Source organism: Gossypium hirsutum, chromosome A10 (assembly GCF_007990345.1).
Source record: "Gossypium hirsutum isolate 1008001.06 chromosome A10, Gossypium_hirsutum_v2.1, whole genome shotgun sequence".
In the NCBI taxonomy this organism is placed as follows: Eukaryota; Viridiplantae; Streptophyta; class Magnoliopsida; order Malvales; family Malvaceae; genus Gossypium; species Gossypium hirsutum.
In genome coordinates this window covers 17,186,194-17,211,046 of record NC_053433.1, presented here as the reverse complement: position 1 = coordinate 17,211,046, position 24,853 = coordinate 17,186,194, and the positions used below count along the sequence as shown (strand labels likewise).

The 24,853-nt window shown below is 33.3% G+C and overlaps 1 protein-coding gene and 1 long non-coding RNA gene across 2 annotated transcripts; both read left to right on the top strand.

Annotated features, from left to right (window-relative positions):
* The first annotated feature begins 1,224 nt into the window (after positions 1-1,224).
* Positions 1,225-3,805, top strand: LOC121208258 (uncharacterized). Its single transcript, XR_005903227.1, has 4 exons — positions 1,225-1,459; positions 1,716-1,780; positions 3,195-3,277; positions 3,356-3,805. It is a non-coding gene; the product is annotated as an uncharacterized lncRNA (long non-coding RNA).
* Positions 3,806-7,085: 3,280 nt separating this feature from the next.
* Positions 7,086-24,678, top strand: LOC107914353 (methylmalonate-semialdehyde dehydrogenase [acylating], mitochondrial). Its single transcript, XM_016843252.2, has 21 exons — positions 7,086-7,358; positions 7,573-7,645; positions 8,465-9,023; positions 9,387-9,481; positions 9,611-9,685; positions 9,768-9,929; positions 10,027-10,105; positions 10,964-11,118; positions 11,434-11,497; positions 11,990-12,069; positions 13,108-13,173; positions 13,362-13,412; positions 13,523-13,674; positions 20,892-20,982; positions 21,204-21,284; positions 21,867-21,944; positions 22,106-22,141; positions 22,236-22,279; positions 22,649-22,727; positions 23,294-23,384; positions 23,473-24,678. The coding sequence occupies exons 3-21, from the start codon at positions 8,489-8,491 to the stop codon at positions 24,528-24,530; spliced, it is 3,072 nt and encodes a 1,023-aa protein (XP_016698741.2). The 5' UTR covers positions 7,086-7,358; positions 7,573-7,645; positions 8,465-8,488; the 3' UTR covers positions 24,531-24,678.
* The last annotated feature ends 175 nt before the right edge of the window (positions 24,679-24,853 follow it).

Sequence of the window (24,853 nt, the reverse complement as noted above, 5' to 3'; positions counted from 1 at the left end):
CTAAATTGAAATAACAGCATTGAAATCCAAAAAATTTAAAACTAAATGCAACAGCTTATCCGTTAAAGTGGATGTAACAACACTGGTAGCTTCTCTTCTATTACCCATTGTCGCTGACAATCAAAAACACTGAATGGTTTCTAGTTCGTCTTCTTTTCTCCCCAAACTAAATAGAAAATCGTACCCTAAGCCTTATACCCTGTTAATCAATTATTGAACCAATTTCTAACCCTAAACCCTTCTTAATCAATTCCCAATTCAGTTTAAACCCTAAAAACCCCCAAATCAGGATCGAAATTTCCCAAATCGATTTTCCTTTCCCCCCCAAATCCCCTTAAACTTAATCTGTTTCTAACCCTAAAACATTAACTCATAACCCTTCAATTTTTTTCCCTAAACCCGCCCCAAACTAAGCACCCATCAGCCTTCGCCAACGTGGCAAGTTAACTAGCCACATCCGTTGGTTAACTTGCCACGTCAGCAATCCCGTTAACACCCTAACGGTAACAGTTAATCAATGACTATTTTTTCACTTTTTTATAATGTTGGTGACTGTTTTGTAACTTTTTGAAAGTTGAGTGACTGAAATGAAACCTAAGTGATTGTTTTTTCAGCTACCCCGAAGTTGAGTGACTGTTGGTGTAATTTACCCTATTTAATATTAATATTAATATTAATATTAATATTAATATTAATATTAATATTAATATTAATATTAATATTAATATTATTTTAAATTTTAAATTTTAAAATTATCATTATATTTTTAAAATTTTTATATAATTTTTATTTTTATATATTATTTCTAGTCAACAATTATTTTTATTTTTATATAATTTTAAATTTATTATTATATTTTTTTGAAAATATTTGAATTTTTTATATATTTCTTTGAATTTTTTAAATTAGGGTCAAATAGAGACCAACTGTAAATCTTGATGGTTAATATTTTAAAATTATGACTAAATCAATATAATATGTAAAAGTTGAGGGCTAAATTTATTACTATACCAATTTTTCAACTTCCATGTCACCAAAAAAACAATCTCAATTAGTTGGTGACCAATTTTAAAAAGTTCATAGTTGGGTGACCAAAAAAGAAACAAATCCATAGTTGGTGACCAATTTAAATAAAATCATAGTTGGGTTACCAAAAAAGAAAATGGTCCATAGTTGGGTGACTTGCGGTGTAGTTAACCCACAGCGTGTTTGGTTCGCTGTAATAGGTATACCATTACTCCCCGATTACGCGCCTATTACATTACCGACCTATTCCGGCGTTTGGTTCGTTGTTTTCTCATTCCGCGCCGAATCAGTTACTCCCCCATTACATTGACTGCGGGTAATAGGCATTACGCTCCCTCAGCGCCGATTACCCATTCCGCGTCTTTCCCTTTTTTCTCTTCCGTTTTCTGCCCTCGTCCTCAACGCTCCGATTCTCCCACGCTTCCTTGCACAGGTAATTTCTTTTCCCTCATCCTCTTCCGACGTTTCTCAATTTTTTCCTTTCCAGATTTCTACTTCTTCTTCTGGTACGGTACGCTTCTTTTCTTCTCACATTTCTTTTCTTTTCTCCATTTTCTTTTCTCCATATTTCTGCTTCTTCTTCCAAATTTTTCCCTGTTTTTCTTTTCTTTTCTTTTCTGTAGAATCGATTTTGATTTTGATTTTATTTACGAATTTCGAAACACTTCTAATCGGGAATATCATATAAGTTGGATGCTTTTCATTCGTGTCTAGACACTCATCGTCTTCTCTGAGAATCGATTTCATTTGTCAGGTAAAATTCCCATATTTTGCCTATTATTTTTTCCCCTTTATTTGCATTCTTGCCTGTTGATTTCTCTGTTCTATTTTTCTTTCTTTATAATTTTTTTCTAATTCGAGTCTCTTTTTACTAGATCTATGTTTTTCTGCTGTTATTTATAATCTCTTTGCATGCAAACTATTGTTTGGGGGGTGATTTTGGGTTCAAGTTATTGGGTTTGAAAATGTTGTTGTTTTCTTTTTTCTTGGTCAATTTTAGAAGACCATTTATATGTATGCTGTTCAAATTTTCTGTTTTGATTTGATTTTTTTCCTGTGATAGAATCTTTGAAATATTGTTTTCTTTTTTCTCATTATATGTTACATTAAGGATAGTTGATTAGAAGCGGGATTTTTGTTTGTTGTAGAATATAAATTTGTAGGTCGAAGTTGTAATTAGTAGGTTACATTGTGAATTTGTGTAGTTGAAATGCTAAGTTGTAGGAGGTGTTGAGTATTTGTGTAGTTGAAATGCTAAGTTGTAGGAGGTGTTGAGTATTTGTAGTAGGTCGAAGTTGTAATTAGTAGGTTACATTGTAATTAGTAGGTTACATTGTGAATTTGTGTAGTTGAAATGCTAAGTTACGAGGAGTTTAGCAACTTAAAAAGCTAATTGTAAGCTATTGTGATTGGGGAGGTAGTAGTAGGGGCATCAGGTATGATTTTAATCCTTCTGTTTTTTTCCACTTGTTAACTTTTATATAAACCTCTTGAGTATTATCTTCTAAACTTTCTGGCTTATATTTTTTTGGTATATTTACTTGACACCTCTGGAGTAAAGTACTTTTTCGAAATCTCAATGTTTGTTTCATTTCTCCTTTCAATTCCAACATTGCAATGTGTTTTTCTCGTCTTTGTTTGCCTAATAAAGCAGGTACTTTTTTGTTAAATGTTTTCTTGATCTGTTGGCCAAGAGTTTGTGCTAAGATTTGCATTTCAACTTTAGGTATTATTCTTGTTTATGCTGTGGAGACTCGTATCTATATATAAACTAAACTATTGAACCACTTCTGAGTAATTTGCAAATAATGAATGAACCAGCTTCTCAAGCTAGTATTAAGCTGTGTCACTTTCATCTGCGCATAATGTGATGGTTTGATAGTTGAAATTATGGATGATCTGAATCTAGCTATAGGTGATTAAATATATGATCACCAAAGTAGTGGCATCCATCTAAAGTAGTTTTCTACCTTCCTGGGCTAAGTTCAGTTAAGTCTATATCATCATCCTCCCCTTGGCATATTGCATTCATTTTAGCTATAGAGTTATTTGCATAATTGGTGATTATCGTTTGACATTTCTCAATCTTCTATACTGGCCTAGTAGTCATTCTTCTCTCCTAACCTTTCTCATATGTGATCAACTGTACTGTTTTATTGCAAGCGCAGTCTCCTAACTACAATGCTACCCTGAAACAAATTTTCCCCAATATTCAGCAAATCGATTCTGAGGTATTGGCTTAGAAATTTTGGTAGGTTCTGGACTTTTGTAGTTGAATGTTCATAAATTTGCAATCACGCGTGTAGTATGCTAACGGTAACATCTCCAGTCCCTTGTTGTCTGGAGCTTGTGAGTTTGCAAATGTTGCTAGGGGAAAACAGGGTTCTGGAAGTGATCCCTAATACATGACAACCAGCAGGAAGCATGTGAGTGCTTGGTGGGATGATATTAGCAGCAGACCGTCCTAGCAGAAGGTTCTCCAGCTCTATGCTCCTCATTTCTAAGAATTGAAAATGATGCAATCTGGGGATGGGGTCTTTTTAATGATGTCTGCTTTGTTGTTTAGCAGTTTGGTTTGGTTTGGGGTCTGGTCTTTGACTGTTTTAAGAGGCCAACTAGTTATCCTGTGTTAGTTATACTTACAATAAAATGTTGGTAGGGGTAGGGGGTTACAATTATCGTTTTGTTTGCCTATGTTTGATATTATGAATAAAGATGAAGAAATCATGGAGATATCAAAGAGAACCAAGTGCACAATTGAATGTGCTTCAAAGGCAAATTTTTCTTTTATTTTCTATGGTTTTATTACTTGTTGATTTTCTTTTTGTTGGTTTAAATCTTCGAAATAATTGTCCAAAAGGTTTTGATAGTGTTGGCATTGGCATCAATAAAAGTTTGAGCTTACTATGAGTATAATTTGAACCCAAATGTGGTAGTGTTGGCATTGGCATTATTTTAAATTGTATAAATTCATATAAGAAAATTTATTATCAAGAATTTTATGAAAATTTATATTATTATTAAATTATATGTAATAATTATTATTTTAAATTATACAAATTCATAAAATATAATTTATTAGTTATAATTATTTTAAATTTTATTAAATCATATATTTAAATTAAAATATATTTAATATTAATTATTTAAAATTTTATTTTATAGTATCATATATTATGATTTGAGTAAATTCATATAAGAATATTAATTATTAAGAATTTTATTAAATTATATATTTTAATTATATTATATTTAATAATAATTATGTTATTTTATATTTTACAGTATCATATATTATGGTTTGAGTAAATTCATATAAGAATATTAATTATTAAGAATTTTATTAAATTATATATTTTAATTAAAATATATTTAATAATAATTATGTTTAAATATGATTAAATTATTTATTATTGATATTAATAATCTTATTAAAATTTAAATAAAATAATTTACCAAAACAAATTTCTGCTAATTATTAAGAATTTTATTAAATTATATATTTTAATTAAAATATATTAAATAATAATTATGTTTAAATATGATTAAATTATTTATTTTTGATAATAAATAATCTTATTAAAATTTAAATAACAATAACAATAATCATTTACCAAAACAAATTTATGCTAAGGGTATTCTGGTCATTTTAGTTTTCTCCATTATGCTATTACACCTCTATTACATTCAACCAAACACAGTTTTACTATTACGCCTCTATTCCATTACATTCAACCAAACAGTTGATTTGCTATTACACCTCTATTCCATTACACCTCTAATCCAATACACCTCTAATCCAATACACCTCTAATCAAATACAGCGAACCAAACGTGCTCTAATATTTTTAAGCATAATGTTAATTTTCTGCCTCAATGTTTATAATTTTTATCAATTTGGCCTCTATTCCTTTTTAAACTAAATTTGACCATTAACTTTTTAAAAATGGTCAAATCACTTTTTTTTAATTAAAATATTAACTAAATATTAATTTTTAATAATGTTGGTATGACTTACTATGTGGCAGTTTACATGTACTTTATGATAACATGATATTATTGGTATTATATGTCACGTCAATAAATAATTTAAAATTTATAAAAAATTTAAATTTCAAATTTCAAATTTCAAAATTTAAAAAAGAATTAGTATAAAGTATATCTGGATTGTCATGTAAGCTACCATGTTTAAAAAAGTAATGTTTTAATCATTATTTCAATTAAAAAAGTTAATAGCTTTGACTCTTTTTGGAATGTTGATGGTCAAATTTGACAGCTTTTAAAAGGCTACGGGTCAAATTTAACTTAAAAAATAGAAGAGAATAAAAGTCAAATTGATAAAATGATGTAAAAATTAAGGATTAAATTTATGTAAAAAAATCAAGGATTAAATTTATCATTATACCATATTTTTTATTTTCAAAACCTTTTGGTAAAAGTATCAAGGAAGCCCATGTACTTAGGGACATATTGCATTTCGGTCCCTCTATTGAAAAAATAGGCAAATTAGCTTTAAACATTTTGAAACGTGCAAATTAGCTATTTTGTTAAATTTTATCTGTTAAATGATGATGTGGAATGTTAATTTAAATGAATTTGGTCCTTAAACTATAGCTAAAACATCATTTTGATTTTTAAATTTTTTCTTAACAATAATTCTTATTTTTTTTAAAAAATCTTAAAAATAAATATAAACTATCAAAATTATTAAAAATATATTTGAAATCATGTTAAAACAAAATCAAACCAAAATTTACATTCAAAGAAGCTCTTTTGGGGGGAATCATGGTGTTTTTATTTTTGAAAAATTGAGATCTTTTTCAATAATGGGGAAACATTTTCATTTTCAATAAAATTCTCAATTTGATTAAATCTATTTAATGCAATGAGAAACTAACATTTCCTGTTGAAGATGTTTTCAAGTGCAATTCTAAAATCACTCATTTCAATAAAAATTATAGTTTTATTATTATTATTGAAATACAATCAAATTAAAAAAACAATACATCTACAATAAATAAAATATTTTGATTTTGCATCTCTCTTTGGTGATAAACAAGGAGCTCTTTTCATTGCTCCTCCAGCTTTGGAGGTGTGTTAATGGTTTTAGGGTTTTATTTTAAATTAAAATTTCATTTTTTATCTTTTATTTCTTCCCAAAAATTTAAAATATTATTTTCTAAAATTTTAAACCCATGGAGTCTTTGTTTAGAATTTATAAATTTATATTAAAAATTTAAAACTAAAAAATTGTTAAACCCAATAACTTAAAAATTAAACTTTTTAGGGTATTAAATGATAAGATCTTTAAATGGAAAAGTTTATAATAGCTAAAGGGATGCGAAAATGAGTAATCAAAATTTTATAACGGTGATTACATACTATCAAAAGATACGAAGGCATAGAAGATGCGAAAATGAGTATTCACTAAAGTAAAAGAAAATAAACATTAAATCTTTTTATGTACTTTTTAGTTGGAAGCATGAGCGACGAAAATGAAACTAAACATTAACGAAAGTATGAGGAATTTGAAAATGCATAATTAAAACTTTTCAATTTTCTGGGTTTTTTAATATAGGAAAGAAAGTCTTGTAAAAAAACTGATGGATTCTAGGTTTTGTCTCAAAAGTTTGATAAAATTTTTAAATATTTTGAAGAAAAAATTTAGATTTTTTTTACTTATATTTTGAAATTTTAGAAAAGTTTATTTATAATTTTTATTTTTCAAAAATATTTGAACATGATTTTTAATAATTTATATTTATTTTTAAGATTTAAAAAAAATTAAAATTATTGTGAAGAAAAAATTTAAAAAATCAAAATGATATTTTAGCTATATTTCAAGGGCTAAATTATTAATTGACCATTTAAATTAACATTCCACGTAATCATTTAACTTAGAATTTACTGGAGGGACTAATTTACATTTTTTGAAATGTATAAGGGCTAATTTACCCATTTCTTACAGGGGCTTTCCTTGTACTTTTACCAAAACCTTTTAATACAGTGCTTAAGCTTGGCCCGAGCTTTTTATACCCGGTCCGACCCAAGGAGCGTTTAATGATAATTCATAATCTGCTAAGATCAGAACCGTTCAAACCCCTGACGCTGAAAGTGCGCGTGAAAAGCAAATTCGTGAAAGTCCAAGAACACTGGTTCGGACTTGGGGGAGCTAGTAGGCTAGTATAGGAGGACAGGCGTTCCCCATATTTACCTCTCTCACCGCCCCAATCTAAAAGGCCGAAACCTTCAAATTTTCCCACTTTCCCACTTTCTCTCAGATTATTGGGTTTCCTTATTATCCTCTTTCAGAAAATAGAACAAATAAAAATGTAAGCTCATTTTTAGTGTTCTAATAACTTCTCCAGTCACTGGGTTGCTGCATTTTTTTTATTGTTCATCTCCTTTTTTTTTATTGTTTGTGTGTGTTTATATTACTTTTCTTTATTAATCAGATCATTCTCCTCATACTTCTCTTATAATTCTTTAATTTTGCTTCTTCTTCTTCTTTTTTTAAATATAACCTACTCAATTTACTTGTTCTAGATTTTGAGAGGGTTTACAGGGTGCAATCTTTTACTTCCGTGAATACAAATTCCCACAGTGATATTCTCGACAAGTAAGTTACTTTGCATTGTAAATTTGTTTCTATTTCTTTTTGTTAATTGAATTCCCATCTTGGATTAAGATATTTGCTTCCTGTGTTGTTAATTTAAACATTTTGGTCTTTGTTTTCCCCCATGTTAATGTGTGATTTAGAGTGAATATTTTGGACTGTTACTTTTCTTATTGGTAGAGTTTGTGAAAGGTTTACGAATTTAGATTTTACAACACAAAGGAAAATCTGTCAAGTGTGATATGATTGTTCTGCTACAATATTGTTTTAGCTCCCTGTCAGAGAAAAAGAATAATCTTGATACATGTTTCCATCAGTGGAAATATACTCTATACACTGAGTTATGGGGCATAGTGTATTGGACAAGTGAAATGGCAGAACTCATTTCACCTTGTGATATTTCATTGCCAAATATTTGAGCTGAAAACGTATAAAATTGGCTTTTCAAAAGAATTTCCCTCCCTCCTAAAGTTTCGTGCTAGCTCTGATGTCTGGAACATAAATTTTTAAAGGTTGGACTTTGTTGTTGCCGCTACGTCAAATGAACATCTTACTGTATTATGCATGTTTCGAAGTACTTATATGTAATATTGGATTCAATATGAATAGATTGGCCAAAAGTCTTAACCAGGAGGTAAGATTGGACAGAAAAGTGGATACCTGAGTTTTTCCTGTTACCACATAGTTGAAGAAAGAAGGGAAAAGGAACTCTGTATTCTTATCTTTCATAAAAAGAAATTTAAAGAGTCTTGATAGCTTCTGTGTTTTCGTGCACTACTTGCCACCTAAATTCTTGACCTTTTGCTTTTAACTGTTTTTCAGGGGTTTTCCTTCCTGCCACTGGGCATGGACGCTCAAAGTCAGGTGGCTTTTAGTGGACAGAAAAATATGCTTCCTCCACCTCCTGGAATATTTCAAGATCGTGAGGAGCTCATTAAACATGTGCGGGACTTTGGGGCTAGCCAAGGATATGTAGTGACTATTAAGAAGTCAAGGAAAGACAGAAGAGTCATCCTTGGATGTGACAGAGGAGGCATTTATCGCAATAGGCGTAAGATTGATGAAAGTAAACGCAAAAGGAAAGCATGCTCAAGACTTATAAACTGTCCTTTTGAGGCTATAGGAAAAAAGGAAGATGATTCCTGGGTTCTCACCATTAAAAATGGGGAGCATAACCATGAGCCTTTAAAAGATATGTCAGAGCATCCTTATAGTCATCGTTTTACCGAGGAAGAAATTAGGCAAATCAAATTAATGACTGAAGCTGGTATAAAACCACGCCAAGTGCTCAAGGCTCTGAAACAAACTAATCCAGAGTTGCAGTCAACTCCAAGGCATTTGTACAACCTTAAAGCCAAGATTCGTCAAGGAAATTTATCAGGTTAGTCTCCCATTGTTATTTTTACTTTTTTGTATTTAAAGTAGAGATTTTACTTTAACCTGGCCTCTCAAATTCTGTTTGTTCATAGCTGGTTGGTATTGATTACTTTGCAATTTATCATCCAATTGTCAGATATTACTAGGCAGGTTTGCAATCAATATTGACCCAGCTATAATAAATCTATTATAAACTGCAGTTTACCCTAGGTGGGAGCATGTCCTATCATAAATTTCATTCCATAGGGACTAGTAAGGTTTTAAATGATAAATCTATTTCTGCTCCCCTCTCAGAGAATATACTTCTGAAATGAGTGTACATTTCATTTCTTGAGATTTTCTTCATAGTATGAGTGTTTTCTTGCAGAGAAAAATTTTAAATCATGGAGGCCTAACAGATCTGTTCCTGTAAACTCTAATGGCAGTTCCACTGGAGAGTTGTTAAAGCAAAACAACCAACTGGTGAGTTTTGATGTGACTTTTTTGATTTCTTGTTCTCTGTATATTTTAGCATGTGTACATTTGTGTTTCTATGTTTGTGGTGATGTGCTCATATCTGTCCTCTATGATCATTCTGCTATCTGTCTACAGGTAAAAGTTCCTAATTTTATTGGAGGGAAATTTGTGGATTCACTAGGGTCCATGGTCATTGACGTAATAAACCCTGTAAGTGGATGAGCTAACTTTGTTATTTGCTCTTTCTCACCCTTTTTGATGCATTTTTTTATATCAAAGACGTTTTAATTAGGCAACACAAGAGGTTATTTGTCAAGTTCCTTCAACTACCTATGAAGAGTTTAAAGATGCAGTTAATGCAGCCAAGCAAGCTTTTCCCTCTTGGAAGAATACTCCAGTTACAGCTCGCCAGCGCATCATGTTCAAGCTCCAGGAGCTCATCCATAGAAATATTGTAGGGATTACTGAATCTGTTGTTATTCATTAATTTATTTTTTGAACTTAGTTTATTTTCATATTCAAAATCTTTGGTTATTCTCTTCCATCCACAGGATAAGCTCGCAATGAATATTACAACGGAACAGGGCAGGACATTAAAGTGTGCCCATGGTGATGTGCTGCGCGGTTTAGGTAGTCATTGCTGATACTCTATTGACTTTGTCCCATCATTTTAAGAGATTGTTACAACCAGTATTAGGCCATTAATGACGTAATATTAGGATTTTAAAGATTCAAATAGATTTTTTATTATCTTTTATCCTGGTTTTGAATTATGGTTTTATATTATTTTTATTTTAATTGTAATCATCTATCTTTACCTCTGTAAATAAATGTTTCTATTAATAAATCAAGTGGAGCCATTTCATAAGTCTCCTTTTACTTCAATATGGTATCTAAGCGCATATCCTTGGATTTTCATATAGCTCCAACTATTTACTTTTTCGGTTGAAACAATGCCAACTCTTGCTCACCAAATCCAACCAATTGGCTTTCTTAGTTACCAGCCAATTATTGGCTCATATCTACTAGCTCTAAATGGCGAGTTTCATGCTCACAATACATCACAATTTGCATAATGTCCAAAATCACAATATTCCCAATTTAGTTCTTTGCTGCCATAACTCATAAGAGCCCAGCTTCATAGTGTTCTCAGTGGAAACTCAATCTTTTTCCCATAAGTTTTTGCATTTTTTTTGTCATTATTAATCAAAAATTGATGGCTGGTAAGATTGCTGCTCTACCGACCATCAATCTTGTGGGAGTATAATAATGTAATCTTAGGATTTGAAAGATTCAAACACATTTGTTATTATCTTTTATCCTAGTTTTAATTTGTTGTTTTATCTTATTTCTATTTAAATGTAATCATCTATCTTTTCCTTTATAAATAGAGGTTTCTATTAATAAATTAAGTGGAGCCATTTCATAAACCTCCCTTACTTAAATAGCCAGTAGATTTTATTTCATTCTTTTTTCTTTTGATTGTAGAGATTGTTGAACATGCTTGTGGAGTGGCAACTCTGCAAATGGGAGAATTTGTGCCAAATGCTTCTAATGGAATTGATACATTCTGCATTAGAGAACCACTTGGTGTTTGTGCTGGGATATGTCCTTCTAACTTTCCTGCAATGATCCCTTTGTGGGTATGTTTGGTTGCTTCTTGTTTCCTTTTTTGAGCTTTGGTCCTTCATCCTGTCTAGATATCTGCTTCTGAACATTGACATGCTTCCTCTTTTTGTGTTCATATTTGCTTGGTTATGTTAAGCATTTCATTGTTCTTTAGCATTCCATGATAGAGTGATTCAGAGTCTGAGATGGGGCTGATTTGATGGTTCTCCACTGGCCTCTTCTTTATGTGCAGTGTAGCTTGTCTACTTAAGCTCTTTGTATTCCCATCATGTAACTTGCTTTGTGCCTCTCATTGTTTCCTTGTTATGACATTTTTATATCTTTTGTAGATGTTTCCTATTGCAGTTACTTGTGGGAATACATTTGTTCTTAAGCCATGTGAGAAAAATCCAGGTGAACCTTTTCTATCTAGTCTGTTTTATTTTTATTTTAAATGGGGCCGTGGCTGTTGAAACTTAATTTTCTGACACAGTACTGAACAAATGAAGCAACCATCCCTTTGTGTTGGCCAAAACTAGATTTAAGTTAATCAGGTAGTTAAGTTCTGTGATCAGAGTAATATCTTAGGGTTCCATCTTTTGTTAAGGTTGAAGGTTTCTTCAAGTATTTACATATCAAGTGAACAAGTAAAATCTGCATTCTTACCCTTTTTATTTTTTCATTTTATCAGATATTAACATTCAAGCAGAATGTCAATGAAATATTGACAAGATGTACTCCTTAAAAATGGAAAACAGAGAAGAAAGAATTGTGTACATATAGTAATGATTGGACCATGTATAATCACCTCTAATCTTGTCAAATACATTTACCATGGACATCAATCTTTCTTGCTTTTCTTAAGTGTGTTAATGATGTCAAAACCATTTTCTTTTCCTCCTCCAGGGGCTTCAACAATCCTGGCAGCACTAGTAAAGGAGGCTGGTTTACCTGATGGTGTCCTAAATATTGTTCATGGAACCGATGTATGCTTTCCTTCCTAGGAGCCTTCTATTTTTTGGTTGTTAAAACTTACCATTGTAAACATTTGAGAGAAGTGAATTGGACATTTAATTATTATTACATATATGTTGCAAGAGATAGTTTAGCTTCCTTGGGTAGTCATTCTGGTTGAATACTTGAATTAGGCTTTGCGATAAGGCCAAGTGTATGGCATTTACATGTGTACTCTTCTGGATGGCAATTACACATACAGAGATTTGTAGTTCTATTTCAGGAGATAGTGCTGAGTTGGGTACTTTTAAGAGAAAAAGTAGTAGAAAAGATTTCCTTCATATTCATCTTCTAAATACCTTACTGGTTCCAGTACTTATGATGGGCCACTATCCTGTGCTTTATTTCTGTCTACTTAGCATTTTTCCTTATCCTGTTTTCAGCTAACAAGCAGCTCCTGTATCTTTTGAAGCGCAAGCCAATAATTGGATGAAGAATGAGAAGTTAAACTTTGTGTTCAAGTCATTTAGTTTTTGATCTATATTGATCTAAGTTGCATCACTTATTTGAGTGTAGGTAGCTTGTGGAAGGGGCTTTTCTGTAGGTCTAGTAGGTGGTAATCATTCATTGCCCTTTCTGTGTGCCATAGGCTTGCAGGAAGTTGCCAGGTTTAACTTTGGTTGTCACTTAACTCTCATCAACCTCATTCCCTAGGTAGTGTTATCCTTTTAAGCTGATATGCTTTAGCTTTGTCATGTTGCGTGTGCAAGTTTAAGTGCATCATTATCTCTGTTAAACATAAGTCAAGTATGGCAACTGGTTACGATTTCAAATCATATATCCCAAGAGTTCCCGGCAGCCTCTCCTACCTCAAATGGGATTTTCTTGAAAGAGATCAGAGTAGAGTGCAAGACCCAGTTCCATCTCTACCTGAGAAACTTTGTTAACATAATCTTTTCATTCTATTTTCCCTAGCTTCTATCATCCTTTTTTCTTACTCTACTGGTGAAACTTCCAGTTATGTTTTTAATTTTTCTCTGACTGGATTTCTGGTTTCTGTATATACGCAGGATATTGTCAATTATATCTGTGATGATGAGGATATAAAAGCTATATCAGTTGTTGGTTCTAACACGGTAAGTTATATAAGCAATACAGAGCCATCTAAACAATTATTTTGAGGTGAAACACTTTAGGGTTTAACTTATGGTACAACTTCCAATCTCTATGCTCACCCCCAAACGAAAGATGAAAGAAAAATTCAATTACTGTGGCTTCAATCTGTTTATTGATTTATTATACTTCATTTTTCTTCTATGTCTAGGCTGGCATACATATATATGCTAGGGCTGCTGCTGCAGGGAAACATATTCAGGTAGATTCTCTCCATCTTGCCCTCTATGTTCCTATTTTTGCTAGACTTTATTGAAAGGATAAAATTTGCATGAAGTTAGCAGTTAACTGGTTCTTCTTTTGACTTTCTAGTCCTCTATAGGTGGTAAGAATCATGCGATTATAATGTCTGATGCAAGCATAGATGCTACTTTGAATGCTCTAGTTGCTGAGGGATTTGGTGCTGCCGGGCAGAGATGCATGGGTCTAAGTACAGCTGTTTTTGTTGGAGGTTCAATGCCATGGTATTATGATTTCTTTACCTGGAACATTTGCTTTTCCAAGCTACTAAATTGAGTATAGCTTGACTGATTAGCTTGAGATCTGGTTGCATTAAGTTTGTACTTCTTATTATTTGGATGCCTAATTGCAGCTCAGTTGTCAATTTCGATTGCTTAAGTTTGTCCTTAAGTTGTTTTAGTAGATCAATGTTGTGCGAGATCCCTTAGAAATTCTCATCTGAAGTTTTTCTTTTTATGGACATACAGGAGTCACAACCTACAATGGATGTGAATACAATTTGCTTGATATTATCCATTTTGTTGCTTCAAGAATTCCTCTTTTAAGTTTATTGAACACTTTTATGGTTTTTTTTTTTTTTTGATAGTTGGGGGTGGGGATAGGGTTGCTTGGGATTGAACCCAAGCTCTTATCCCTACAACGTAATACTCTTGCCACTAGGCCAAGAGGTTGTTGGCAACACTTTTATAGGTCTTGGTAAAGAAAGAGTTGGTTGATTGATTATAGCAGATGATTAAGTTGATATAAGTGACCCCTTTTTTTCTTTTTCTATATTTAAGTTCTTGTACACTCCTTTAGTCCTACATGCCAGCTAGACAATTGATTAATCGGCTTTGCACATGGCCAAAAGCATGGAAGAACCATGCCAGCTAAAGACTTATTAAACAATAGTGGATATACAGTTTAATTTGCAAGACACCAGGTGAAGAATTAATGGAAAGGGTGAAGTTCTAGGGTTTGAATGTGAGACCTATGCTCTCATACTGTATTAAAAAGATTGTAGTAACTAATTATCCCTACATTTTTAGGAAATATGAAAGGATTGAACTTCTACATTGATGTCTTAAAGGGTTTTGTGTCATGTTTATGGGCTATGGATTGAGTCATTAGGTGACTCACTGGGAAACCTATTTCAATTGATAAAGCCTTACTTTTGTAGCAATTCCTTACTCAAGAAGAATCTATGATTAATAATATATGGAACTTATCGAAGGGAGCTCGTAACCTTAGATTCGTTAGGAAGAGAGAGTTTTAACCTTTACAAACTGGAATTATTTTTGTCTTATTTTATCAGTAAGAATTGTCCCTTCAAATAGTGGGTATATAGGATTTTATTCTTGTAAAATAAGAAACTAAAATTGAGGACTTTTAGTTGCAATAAAATACTTGCTAAATAATTTACTCTAATTAGGATTATTACTAAAATGAACTTATTTATCTTCTTTCCATTTTGATGCATTTGACTTATTATCTTGCTCAAAGGAAACCATGACATCACTCCTCTCCTGGAAAAGAGCTTGTCTGCAAGCTCGGGATTGTTTAGTTCACGCTTTTTTGGGCCTGTTATCACATGTAAGGATATTTTAGGTACCCTACTCTCGTCTTGGTTCTGTACCACTTCGCTAGGATCTTTTATCTTCAACCAAAAAATATATATATTTTTTACATTGGTGCTTGAATAAGTATGGTTTGTACAATTTTAGCAAAGTCCCTAGACTTTTCGTTCTGCCATCTCTGCACAAGTAAACTTTTTAACAAAAGGAGGGTTCGCACTAATCAGACTTGAAGCTACTACTGTCACCTGTCATGCCCAAAGTTGTTTTTAGCGATCGAAGAGGAAATTGTCACAGCCATGTTGGTGCCTTTAGTATTCAAGCCTGTGTTTGTCAGGGTTCTTTTAGCATGCTTGTCACACTTGCTAGCTATTGCTTCTTTTCAAAGGCCTATGCCAAATTCATTGCTTGAACAAGATTTGGGTGATTTTGCATCTTAGCTTCAAGCCTAACTAAATCCGTTAATCCTGCAGTAAACAAGTTGACATGTTGGTCCACTCCACAATGAAAGTTTCCAAGAGAGCTTTTAATAAAACTGTTCTATTATTATTAACTAAAAAACTGAACTTAAATAGAGAAAACAGTCCTAATCCTAATTGGAAAATAGTTCCCTTATTCTAACAAACTACTAAAACATAAGGGAAAATAGTTCCCTTATTCTAATAAACAACTAAAAGATAAAATAAAAATATTCCTAGAATATGAATAAAATTTATCTACCTAAATAAATTTAAAATATATACATATTTCAACGCCCTCCCTCAAGTTGGTGCATATATATCAATCATGCCCAACTTGCTTACAAGAAAATCAAAGCTTGTTTTAGAAAGTCCTTTGATGAGTATGTCAGCAATCTGTTGTTTTAAAGGAACAAACGGCATGCACACTTGGCCTTCTTCAACCTTCTCCTTGATAAAGTGTCTATCAATCTCAACATGTTTAGTTTTGTCATGTTGGACTGGGTTGTGAGCAATACTAATGGCAGCTTTGCTATCACAGTACAACTTCATTGGTGAAATTATTGGTTTCCTCAACTCTTCCATAATTCTTTTTAACCACATCATTTCACAAATGCTTTGAGCCATTGATCTAAACTCAGCCTCTGCACTACTTCTTGCTACAACACTTTGTTTTTTGCTTCGCCAAGTCACAAGGTTTCCTCAAACAAATGTACAGTATCCTGATGCAGATCTTCTATCTATTATTGAGCTTGCCCAATCTGCATCTGTATAAGCTTCAATTCCTTTTTGTTCGGATTCCTTGAAGAATAAGCCCTTTCCAAGTGAACTCTTCAAGTATCTTAGAATTTGAAACACTGCTTCTTCATGTTCCTCCATTGGAGAGTGCATAAATTGACTCACTAAGCTCACTACAAAAGCTATATCTGGCCTTGTATGTGATAGGTAAATTAACTTACCAACTAATCTTTGGTACTGCCCTTTATCAACTAATCGACCTTCTTTATTTCCGAATTTTACATTTGGATCAATTAGTGTGTCAGCTGGGTGGCAACCACTCATCCCAGCCTCTTTTAAAAGATCAATCACATATTTTCTCTGAGAGACCACAAGACCCTTCTTTGATCGAGCAACTTCCATTTCAAGAAAGTATTTCAAAGGACCCAGGTCTTTGATCTCAAGTCTTTAATCTCAAACTCCAATGCTAGATGCTCCTTGAGACGCCTTATTTCATTCATATCATCTCCTGTAAGAATGATATCATCGACATAAACTATAATATCTGCTATTCTACCTTTTTGTGAATGTCCATAGAACATTGTGTTATTAAGTTGCCCTTGTGAGTAACCTTGTTTTTAACAAATTGAGTGAACCGTTCAAATCAAGCTTGAGGAGACTGCTTTAGACCATACAAAGATTTCTTGACTTTACATTCTCGAGTTCTAAATTTTTCTTCAAAACCTGGAGGAGGATCCATGTAAACTTCTTCTTCAAGTTTCCCATTTAGGAAAGCATTCTTCACATCTAGCTGCTGTAAAGGCCAATCAAGATTAACAGCAATTGATAAAAAAACTCTTAACGAAATTTAATTTGGCTACTGGAGCAAATGTTTTAAGATAATCTATCCCGTATGTTTGAGTGTACCCCTTAGCCACCAACCAGGCTTTGTATCTATCTAAAGATCCATCTGATTTGAATTTGGTTGTGAACACCCATTTACAGCCCACTGTTTTTTTTTTCTACAGGTAATTCCATTGCTTCCTATATATCTGTTTTTTCAAGAGCGTGCATCTCCTCTAAAATAGCCTCCTTCTGCTCAGGAACTTGTAAAGCATCTTTCACATTTTTGGGTATTTTTACAGTATCGAGACACGAAACAAAGGTTGAGAATGTCTTAAGACAAGGTTTTATAAGATACAAAGTTAGACATAGGATATTTGACAATATTTCTAACACCTTTTCTTTTGGCAATTAGAATATCTAAATCAGAAAATTCGTTGGCTGGATTATGAGCTTTACCTGAACTTTTTACAGGATCTTGCGGGTCGGGTTCTTGGTGATGAATCTGGTGGATTCCACTTTCTTGATTTCGATTTCTTTTTGAGTAAACAAGTAACTCCTTTGTTTGTTCTTTATTTTCATGATCAGACTCTACACCTTCATACTCCTTTTCATTAACATTAACATCATTAATTTCTGTGTTAATCATAAATTCGCCTTCCTCATTATTAGAATCCCTATGTTGTATATTCCTAGTCTTTTCTTGATCAATTATAGAATCTTCCTTAGAATCATTCCCTCCCTGAAGATTAGAGTCAAAATAAGATTATGTTTCAACAAATGTGACATCTATGGTAACAATAATCTTCCTATCAATTGGATCATAACATTTGTAACCCTTTTTATTAGAAGCATAGCCAACAAAGACACATTTTTTTGCTCTAGTATCTAGTTTACCTTGGTTGTGAAGATGAACAAAAACACTACACCCAAAAATTTGGAGGGATAAATCTGTGATCAATTTAGAGTTAGAAAAGTTATCTTTAAAGAGACGAAAAGGAGTTCTATAGTTTAGAGTTTTACTGGGCATTCTATTAATAAGATATGTAGCTATTAATAAGATATGTAGCTATTAACAAGGCTTCGCCCCAAAAATAATGTGGTACCTGACTAGTGAACATCAAGGCTCTAGTTACCTCCAAAAGATGTTAGTTTTTTCTTTCTGCAATCCCATTTTGTTGTGGTGTATTTGTACAAGAACTTTGGTGGACTATTCCATGTTTGGTTAAGAAAACACCTAATTGGTCGCTAAAAATTCTCCACCATTCTCAGTCCAAAATACTTCTATTTTCACACCAAATTCTGTTTCCACCATAGCATAAAAAGACTGAAACACATTTTTAACTTCAGACTTATCTTTTAATAAAAACACCCAACAAATTCGAGTATAATCATCAATAAATGTGACAAACCAGCGTTTTCCTGAAAAAGTTGAGACTCTTGAAGGTCCCCAAACATCACTATGAATTAACGAAAAATGTTTGGAGGTTTTATACTTTTGAGGTGGAAAGAATGACCGATGATGTTTAGCCAATTCACAATGATATGAAGAAGGACTTTTATTTTTAAATAGATTAGGTAACAAATATCTTAAATAGTAAAAATTAGGATGTTCAAGCCTATAATGCCAAATCATAACCTTATTAAAATTATAAATAGAATTTAAACATAAAGTAGTTGTTGGTTGACTTAGATGATCGTCTTCAAGAAAGTAAATTTCATCAAATTCTTTAGCTTTGCCAATCATCCTCCCCGAGATCATATCCTGAAACTTACACATAGAGGAGTCAAATATAACATGACAATTTGAGGACTGGCAAATGTAAAACATCATGTAAAACCAAGGAAGACGAAATTTTAACAGTGCCTTTCCTGGCTATTTCCGAGAAGGACCCATCTGCTACTTTGATCTTTTTGTTTCCCGCGCAATGTGTGTAAGTTGAAAAAAAAAATGACTACTAGTCATGTGATCACTAGCTCCAGAATCAACGATCCACGTGTTTGTTTTATAAGGCTTGACACTGAAAAAAAACAGAAAAATCAGTACCTGATTGGGCAAAAAAGGAAGAAGGATTATTGGATGAGTTAGGAATAGAAGAATTCATCCGAAATTGTGGTGATTGAAAAAACTTGTGTAGATGCTCTAATTGTTCCTTAGTGAATGGAGACCCTTCCAGAGAACTTTGGCCCTCATAATTTCCATTAGTTGTTTGGAAAGCTCTGCTATCGTCTGATTGTGAACCACGACCATTGCCACTCTTTTTCCTTCCATTTGTCGGTTTCCCATGGAGCTTCCAACACGTTTCTCGAGTGCGCCAATATTTTTTGCAGTGATCGCACCAAGGTTTAACCATGATGTTACTAGAGATTTTAATAAAATTGTTCTATTATTATTAACTAAAGAACTGAACTTAAATAGAGAAAACAGTCATAATCCTAATTGGGAAAATAGTTCCCTTATTCTAATAAACTACTAAAAGATAAAATAAAAATATTCCTAGAATATGAATAAAATTTATCTACCTAAATAAATTTAAAATATATACATATTTCAACACACTATTCTAACTCGTGCCAACAGCACTTGAAGTTAATGTCGATACTCGACCGTTCTAGTTTGTTTCAAGTTAACTAGTTCACTTAAAGGGTTACTGTGCAGTGGTGGGCCAAACCTCAAAGTGCAGCATTCCTTATATCTCCCATATGAGATCCGTTTCCTCCTGGTTCATTTGATGGTACCATAATTGCGCCTCACCCAACATGTGAAAAGTCGCAAACATACCTTTTCTATTTCCACTATCCACTGATTGGAAAAGAATTTCTTGCATCGGTGTAGCCAAATTAACAGATTCTCCTACCCATCAAAGGTTGGAAAATTAAGCTTTATTTAGCGTGATAACACTCCAGATCCTATTGGCATTCAATTGAATGTTCTGTAATGGTTACTGCTGCCCATACTCCAGCGGACGGTTTTTTTCTCCCTGCAATTCTAGTTGAAATCAGCAAGAAGTTCCTACAATTGTAGCAACAGTAGTTGCAACTGATTTCCCCTTTTTTTCCCTGATTTGTGTGACACTTGTTGCCATTTGTGATTCAGCTTCTACCATTGTTGTTTCGTGTTTGGCTTTGATACCAATTTGTTATGTTCATGGGCTATGGATTGAGTGACCGTGCATCTCTCGGGAAAACTTGCTTCGATTGATAAAGCCTCACCCTTGTAATAATTCCTACCCCGTGAAGAACCTAGGATTAATAATATATGGAACTTATCAAAGGAAGCTCGCTAGGAAAAGAGTCTTAAACCTCTATAACTTGTAATAAATTGTCTTATTTTATTACTAGCAATTGTCCCCTTAAATTGAGTTTACATAGGGTTTTATTCTTGGAGAATAAGAAACTAAATTTAGGACTTTTAATTGCAATAAAATACATGCTAAATAAATTATTCTAATTAGGAGTGTTACTAAAATAAACTTATTTGTCTTCTTTCCATTTTTGGCACCTTTGACTTCTTGTCTTGCCCACAAAGGAAACTTTTAACATTTTTCTTCAGAAACCTAGCTAGAGCTTCTATGGTAATAAACATGGACAATAGATGTATGTGTTCGTTATATCTTAAAAGTCTTCCAAAAATTTATCTTTTGAAAAATAAACTTGTATGTAAGCAGAGTCATCTTCTTGTGAGGTGAACAATTCTATGCAGCACTTTTCCTTAAAATATAACTGTCTTTTCCTCCAGTCTATGGTTTAACACTCTTGGAATTAATTTTTTGTTGATAAGTAGAAATGTATGATAGTTTCTTTAATGAAATAAAACCTAATTGATGCAAATAAGATATATCAACTTGAGTGTTCTCCTGACATGCTCAGGGAAGAAGAACTTAAGCTGCGTGCCAAAGCACTTAAAGTGAATGTAGGATCAGATCCTGGCGCAGATGTTGGTCCAGTGATCAGTAAAGAGGTAAAAGACCTAGCTTCAAGACTTTTCAAATTCAATCTGCATTCTCAGAGTGGACTGAAGTTTTTGGCTGACTTCTCTTTTAAATAAAAATTTATATGGAAGTCAGAACATGCTTCAGCTGATTACTTTTGCATCTTTCTTGTATCATGCATACTTTAGATGCCACAATTATTGTTGATCTTGTCTCTACTTTTATGTCCGTTTTCTTGTTGATCTTGCAGGTAAAGGATAAGATAGACAGATTAGTTCAATGCAGTGTTGATGCTGGTGCTAGGCTGCTTCTTGATGGGAGAAATATTGTGGTATTCATTCACTCCAGTCCTTTTCTAAGGCAATTATACTATCTTTTGGAATACTAACATTAGTCAAATGCCATCATTCTGCTTTATATGCTTGCTTTTAGGGTTAGGTCTGCTTTGTTAGATTCTCAATAAACTGCAGTGTGCTGTTGCCGATCAACTAGTGACTTGAATACAACATCCATAATTAGAAACAACTTAGAATAACTGCTCATATGCCATCCTGGCCCATGTAGCAATTATGTAACCAATACCGCTAGAAGTTTGTGTATGAAGCTAAGACTTGTCAGCTTCCCTTCTGTTGATTAATTAGTGTACTTCAAGTTTTATCTTTATTTAGATATTGCTACTGCTTTCAGACCACTTCTTGTTTTTTGTTATTTTGTGCTTGTTTTCCTATCTGATAGTTCCCAGCTTCTATTTTTCCTGATTTTTTCTTATAGTTCTTCTAATTGAAATATATTTATATGGAGATCCTGGACTTTGATTTAACTGGTTTCTACAGTTATTTGTTTCTTTCTCTGTTTCTAGGGATCTGGCTTCTTTAGAATCTAACTTGAAATTTTCTTGACTCTAATGTTGCAGGTTCCTGGATATGAGAATGGGAATTTTATTGGTCCTACTATAATATGTGATGTTGCATCCAATATGGAGTGCTGCAAGGTATTCTTTTTTTTTTTTTTTTGGTTTTGTTATTGTGTGTGTGCTTCCCATCCTTACATTCTTGTGATGAATGAACTCCAACTGTTTATGATTATCAGTGGATGAAGAATTAACTCAAAGACCTTGGTATGTTCTTGACTACACTATCTTGTGTTGAGCAGGAAGAAATTTTTGGACCAGTTCTCCTTTGTATGCAGGTATTGTCATATGCTTTTACTTCAACTTTAGTACTAAATATGTGGAATTGGTTGCTGTTTAGCTAACAGCTTTCGTTTCTTCTACAACCAACAGGCCAACAGCCTAGAAGAGGCCATAACCATTGTAAACAGAAACAAGTACATAACTCTAAGTCTCTTTATCTCGTTTACGCCTTTGAATTTTCTATATCAATCTGTCATTGCATCTTTCTACTAGGGCATGATCAATCCAGGTTGCAATGGGGTATGTATATGGTGGAAATTACACTGGCTTCGTAAATTCATTGACATATATATATGTGTGTATATAGATTATGATTACCTTTTAATTTTGACAAACTTGAGACATTCATGCACTTTTGGCGACCTACTGACAGGCATGTACATCTGGCTGATGTTAATTAAGGAGCAATATATGCATTTTCTCATAAATAATGAAATTCACATCTAAAGTTCTCATGACTCGTTCATCTCCAACTTTTTATTCACATTTGGCTATTTTCATAGGTCTGTGAATGGAGCCTCTATATTCACATCATCTGGCTATGCTGCAAGGAAGTTTCAGAATGAAATCTTGTCTGGGCTGGTTAGTAGATCCTTTTGTTTGACATTGCAAAACAACGGCCTGTTTTTGCTGGTCTATACGCCATAAAGTTCTAACCTTCAGATGTTCGCTAAGGATTTTTTTGTTTAAAGTGCTTTACTAGGGAAAATAGTTGCATGAAGTGGGCTTGCATGCTTGTAACCTTAGAGATGTGTTGTGCTGAGCTCTTTTTGTGGTTCACAAATGTTCATGCCTCCTTTTTACAATGTAACTTTACGGTTCAAATTATGGTCTTGTCATGATTTAAAATCCATCTCTCTTAAAGTTGAGTCTCTTGATTTCTCATTTGTGGTATTCAAGAAAGAAGCTATGTTGATCTGTGTAGAGGCGCACCAGTTGGTCCGAGCTTACTATTATTTTGTTACTAGTATTTTTCCAAGTAATGCGCTTGTTCTGAATGAAAAGTGCTTCACTTTTCTCATAGAGGCTGTGATACTCCAAGAAGCATTGTAATTATAGTAAAAGACAAATCTTATTTAAGCACTTATCTGATCTATTATGACTATGAACTAATTGTGGTTGTCTAACTCGAAATGTGTATGGCTCAGGTTGGGATCAATGTTCCTGTTCCTATTCCAATGCCTTTTTCCTCTTTTAATGGACCAAAATCATTTTTGGCCAGAGATAATAATTTTGTTGGTTGGAGCTTCTTTTCCCTTCCTCATGACTGTTAGTTGACTTGTATTCGGAAATTTGATTCTTTGTTTCTCTTGTTCATGAATTACAGGAAAGTCAGGTGTGCATTTTTACACCCAGATCAGAATGGTGGCACAGCAGTGGAGGGATTTACCAAGCGTAGGAGTGTCCTCAGGTTTGCATCTATCGTCTGAGACAGATATGACAAGCCGGGGAGTTTCTTCTGGATTGCATCCATCATCAGAGAGAGATTCACTCTACCATAGAGTTTCACCCGCTCTGTCTCAAGAATCTGAGGGTAACTCACCAAATCACACAATGTTGCTTTCAACTTCAGAGAGGGATTTATCGAACCCAACAATCACCTCTCTGCCTCCAACTGCTGATGGTGAGTTGCCAAATCATGGAGCATCTCTTGTTCTACCTCCAACATCTGAGATGGATATGGAAAACCAAGACATGTCCCGAACTATGTCACAAGGAAGAAAGAGAGATATATCAAGCCAAGGAGTGTCATCAATAACACCCTATCAATCTGAAAGAGTTTATACACAGCAATCACAATGGAAAGAATCTTCGGCACCCACCGAGAGGATTTATATACCCATAACGTCTCATAGGAATAATAATGCAGCTCCAACTGTTCAGAGGTCAGACACTGCAATAGGTTTAACTCAAGAGCGAGCATATATGCCAACATCTCATAAAAATGACGGCCTGGTTCCTGTTTCAAACAGGAACAGAAGCATTTCTCCAGCTTCCGACCAGATATACATGATGGCAACTACTCACCTGAATGACACCATGGGTCAAAGGATTCAGAGAACTGATGCACCTATGTTCCCAACTTCTGAGCGCATATATTTACCTGCAACCCCTCACAGGCCCGACCACATGGGTTCGACCTCTCAAAGGAATGATGTTGCATTACGACCAGGCTCTGAGAGTTTATACATGCCGGCAACATCTCGAAGGAATGATAACATTGCTTCAGCTTCTCACCAGCCCGATTCAATGCCTCAAAATTCTGAGAGCATGTATATGGCTCCTATCGTTCAAAGGATGTATGCTCAAAATACAATAATATCTATGGATGATTATCCTAACCAAGGACCAACTATGACTTTGCCAACCTCACATAGGATATAGGATTTATCTTTGATTCAGTTTAGGTAACTTTGCAGACAAATCAATGTAATAACTAAAGTTTGTGAGATGTTGCATGCATCACATGGATGATGCATGATTTTATTTCATACTAAAAATGAGTTTCAATACAAATTAGTATTTTTCCCCAGTTGCATCTTAGTGTTTGAAATAATATTTTCGTTTTTTTTTTGTTCGGCCATTTTTAATAGACCTAAGCAACTTGGGTAATGAAAAGAAAAACATTTTAAAAATAAAATTAAGATTTATTAATCCAAATTATATTTAATTTAAAAACAGCTAAACGGAAACTCTGGTTAATCATT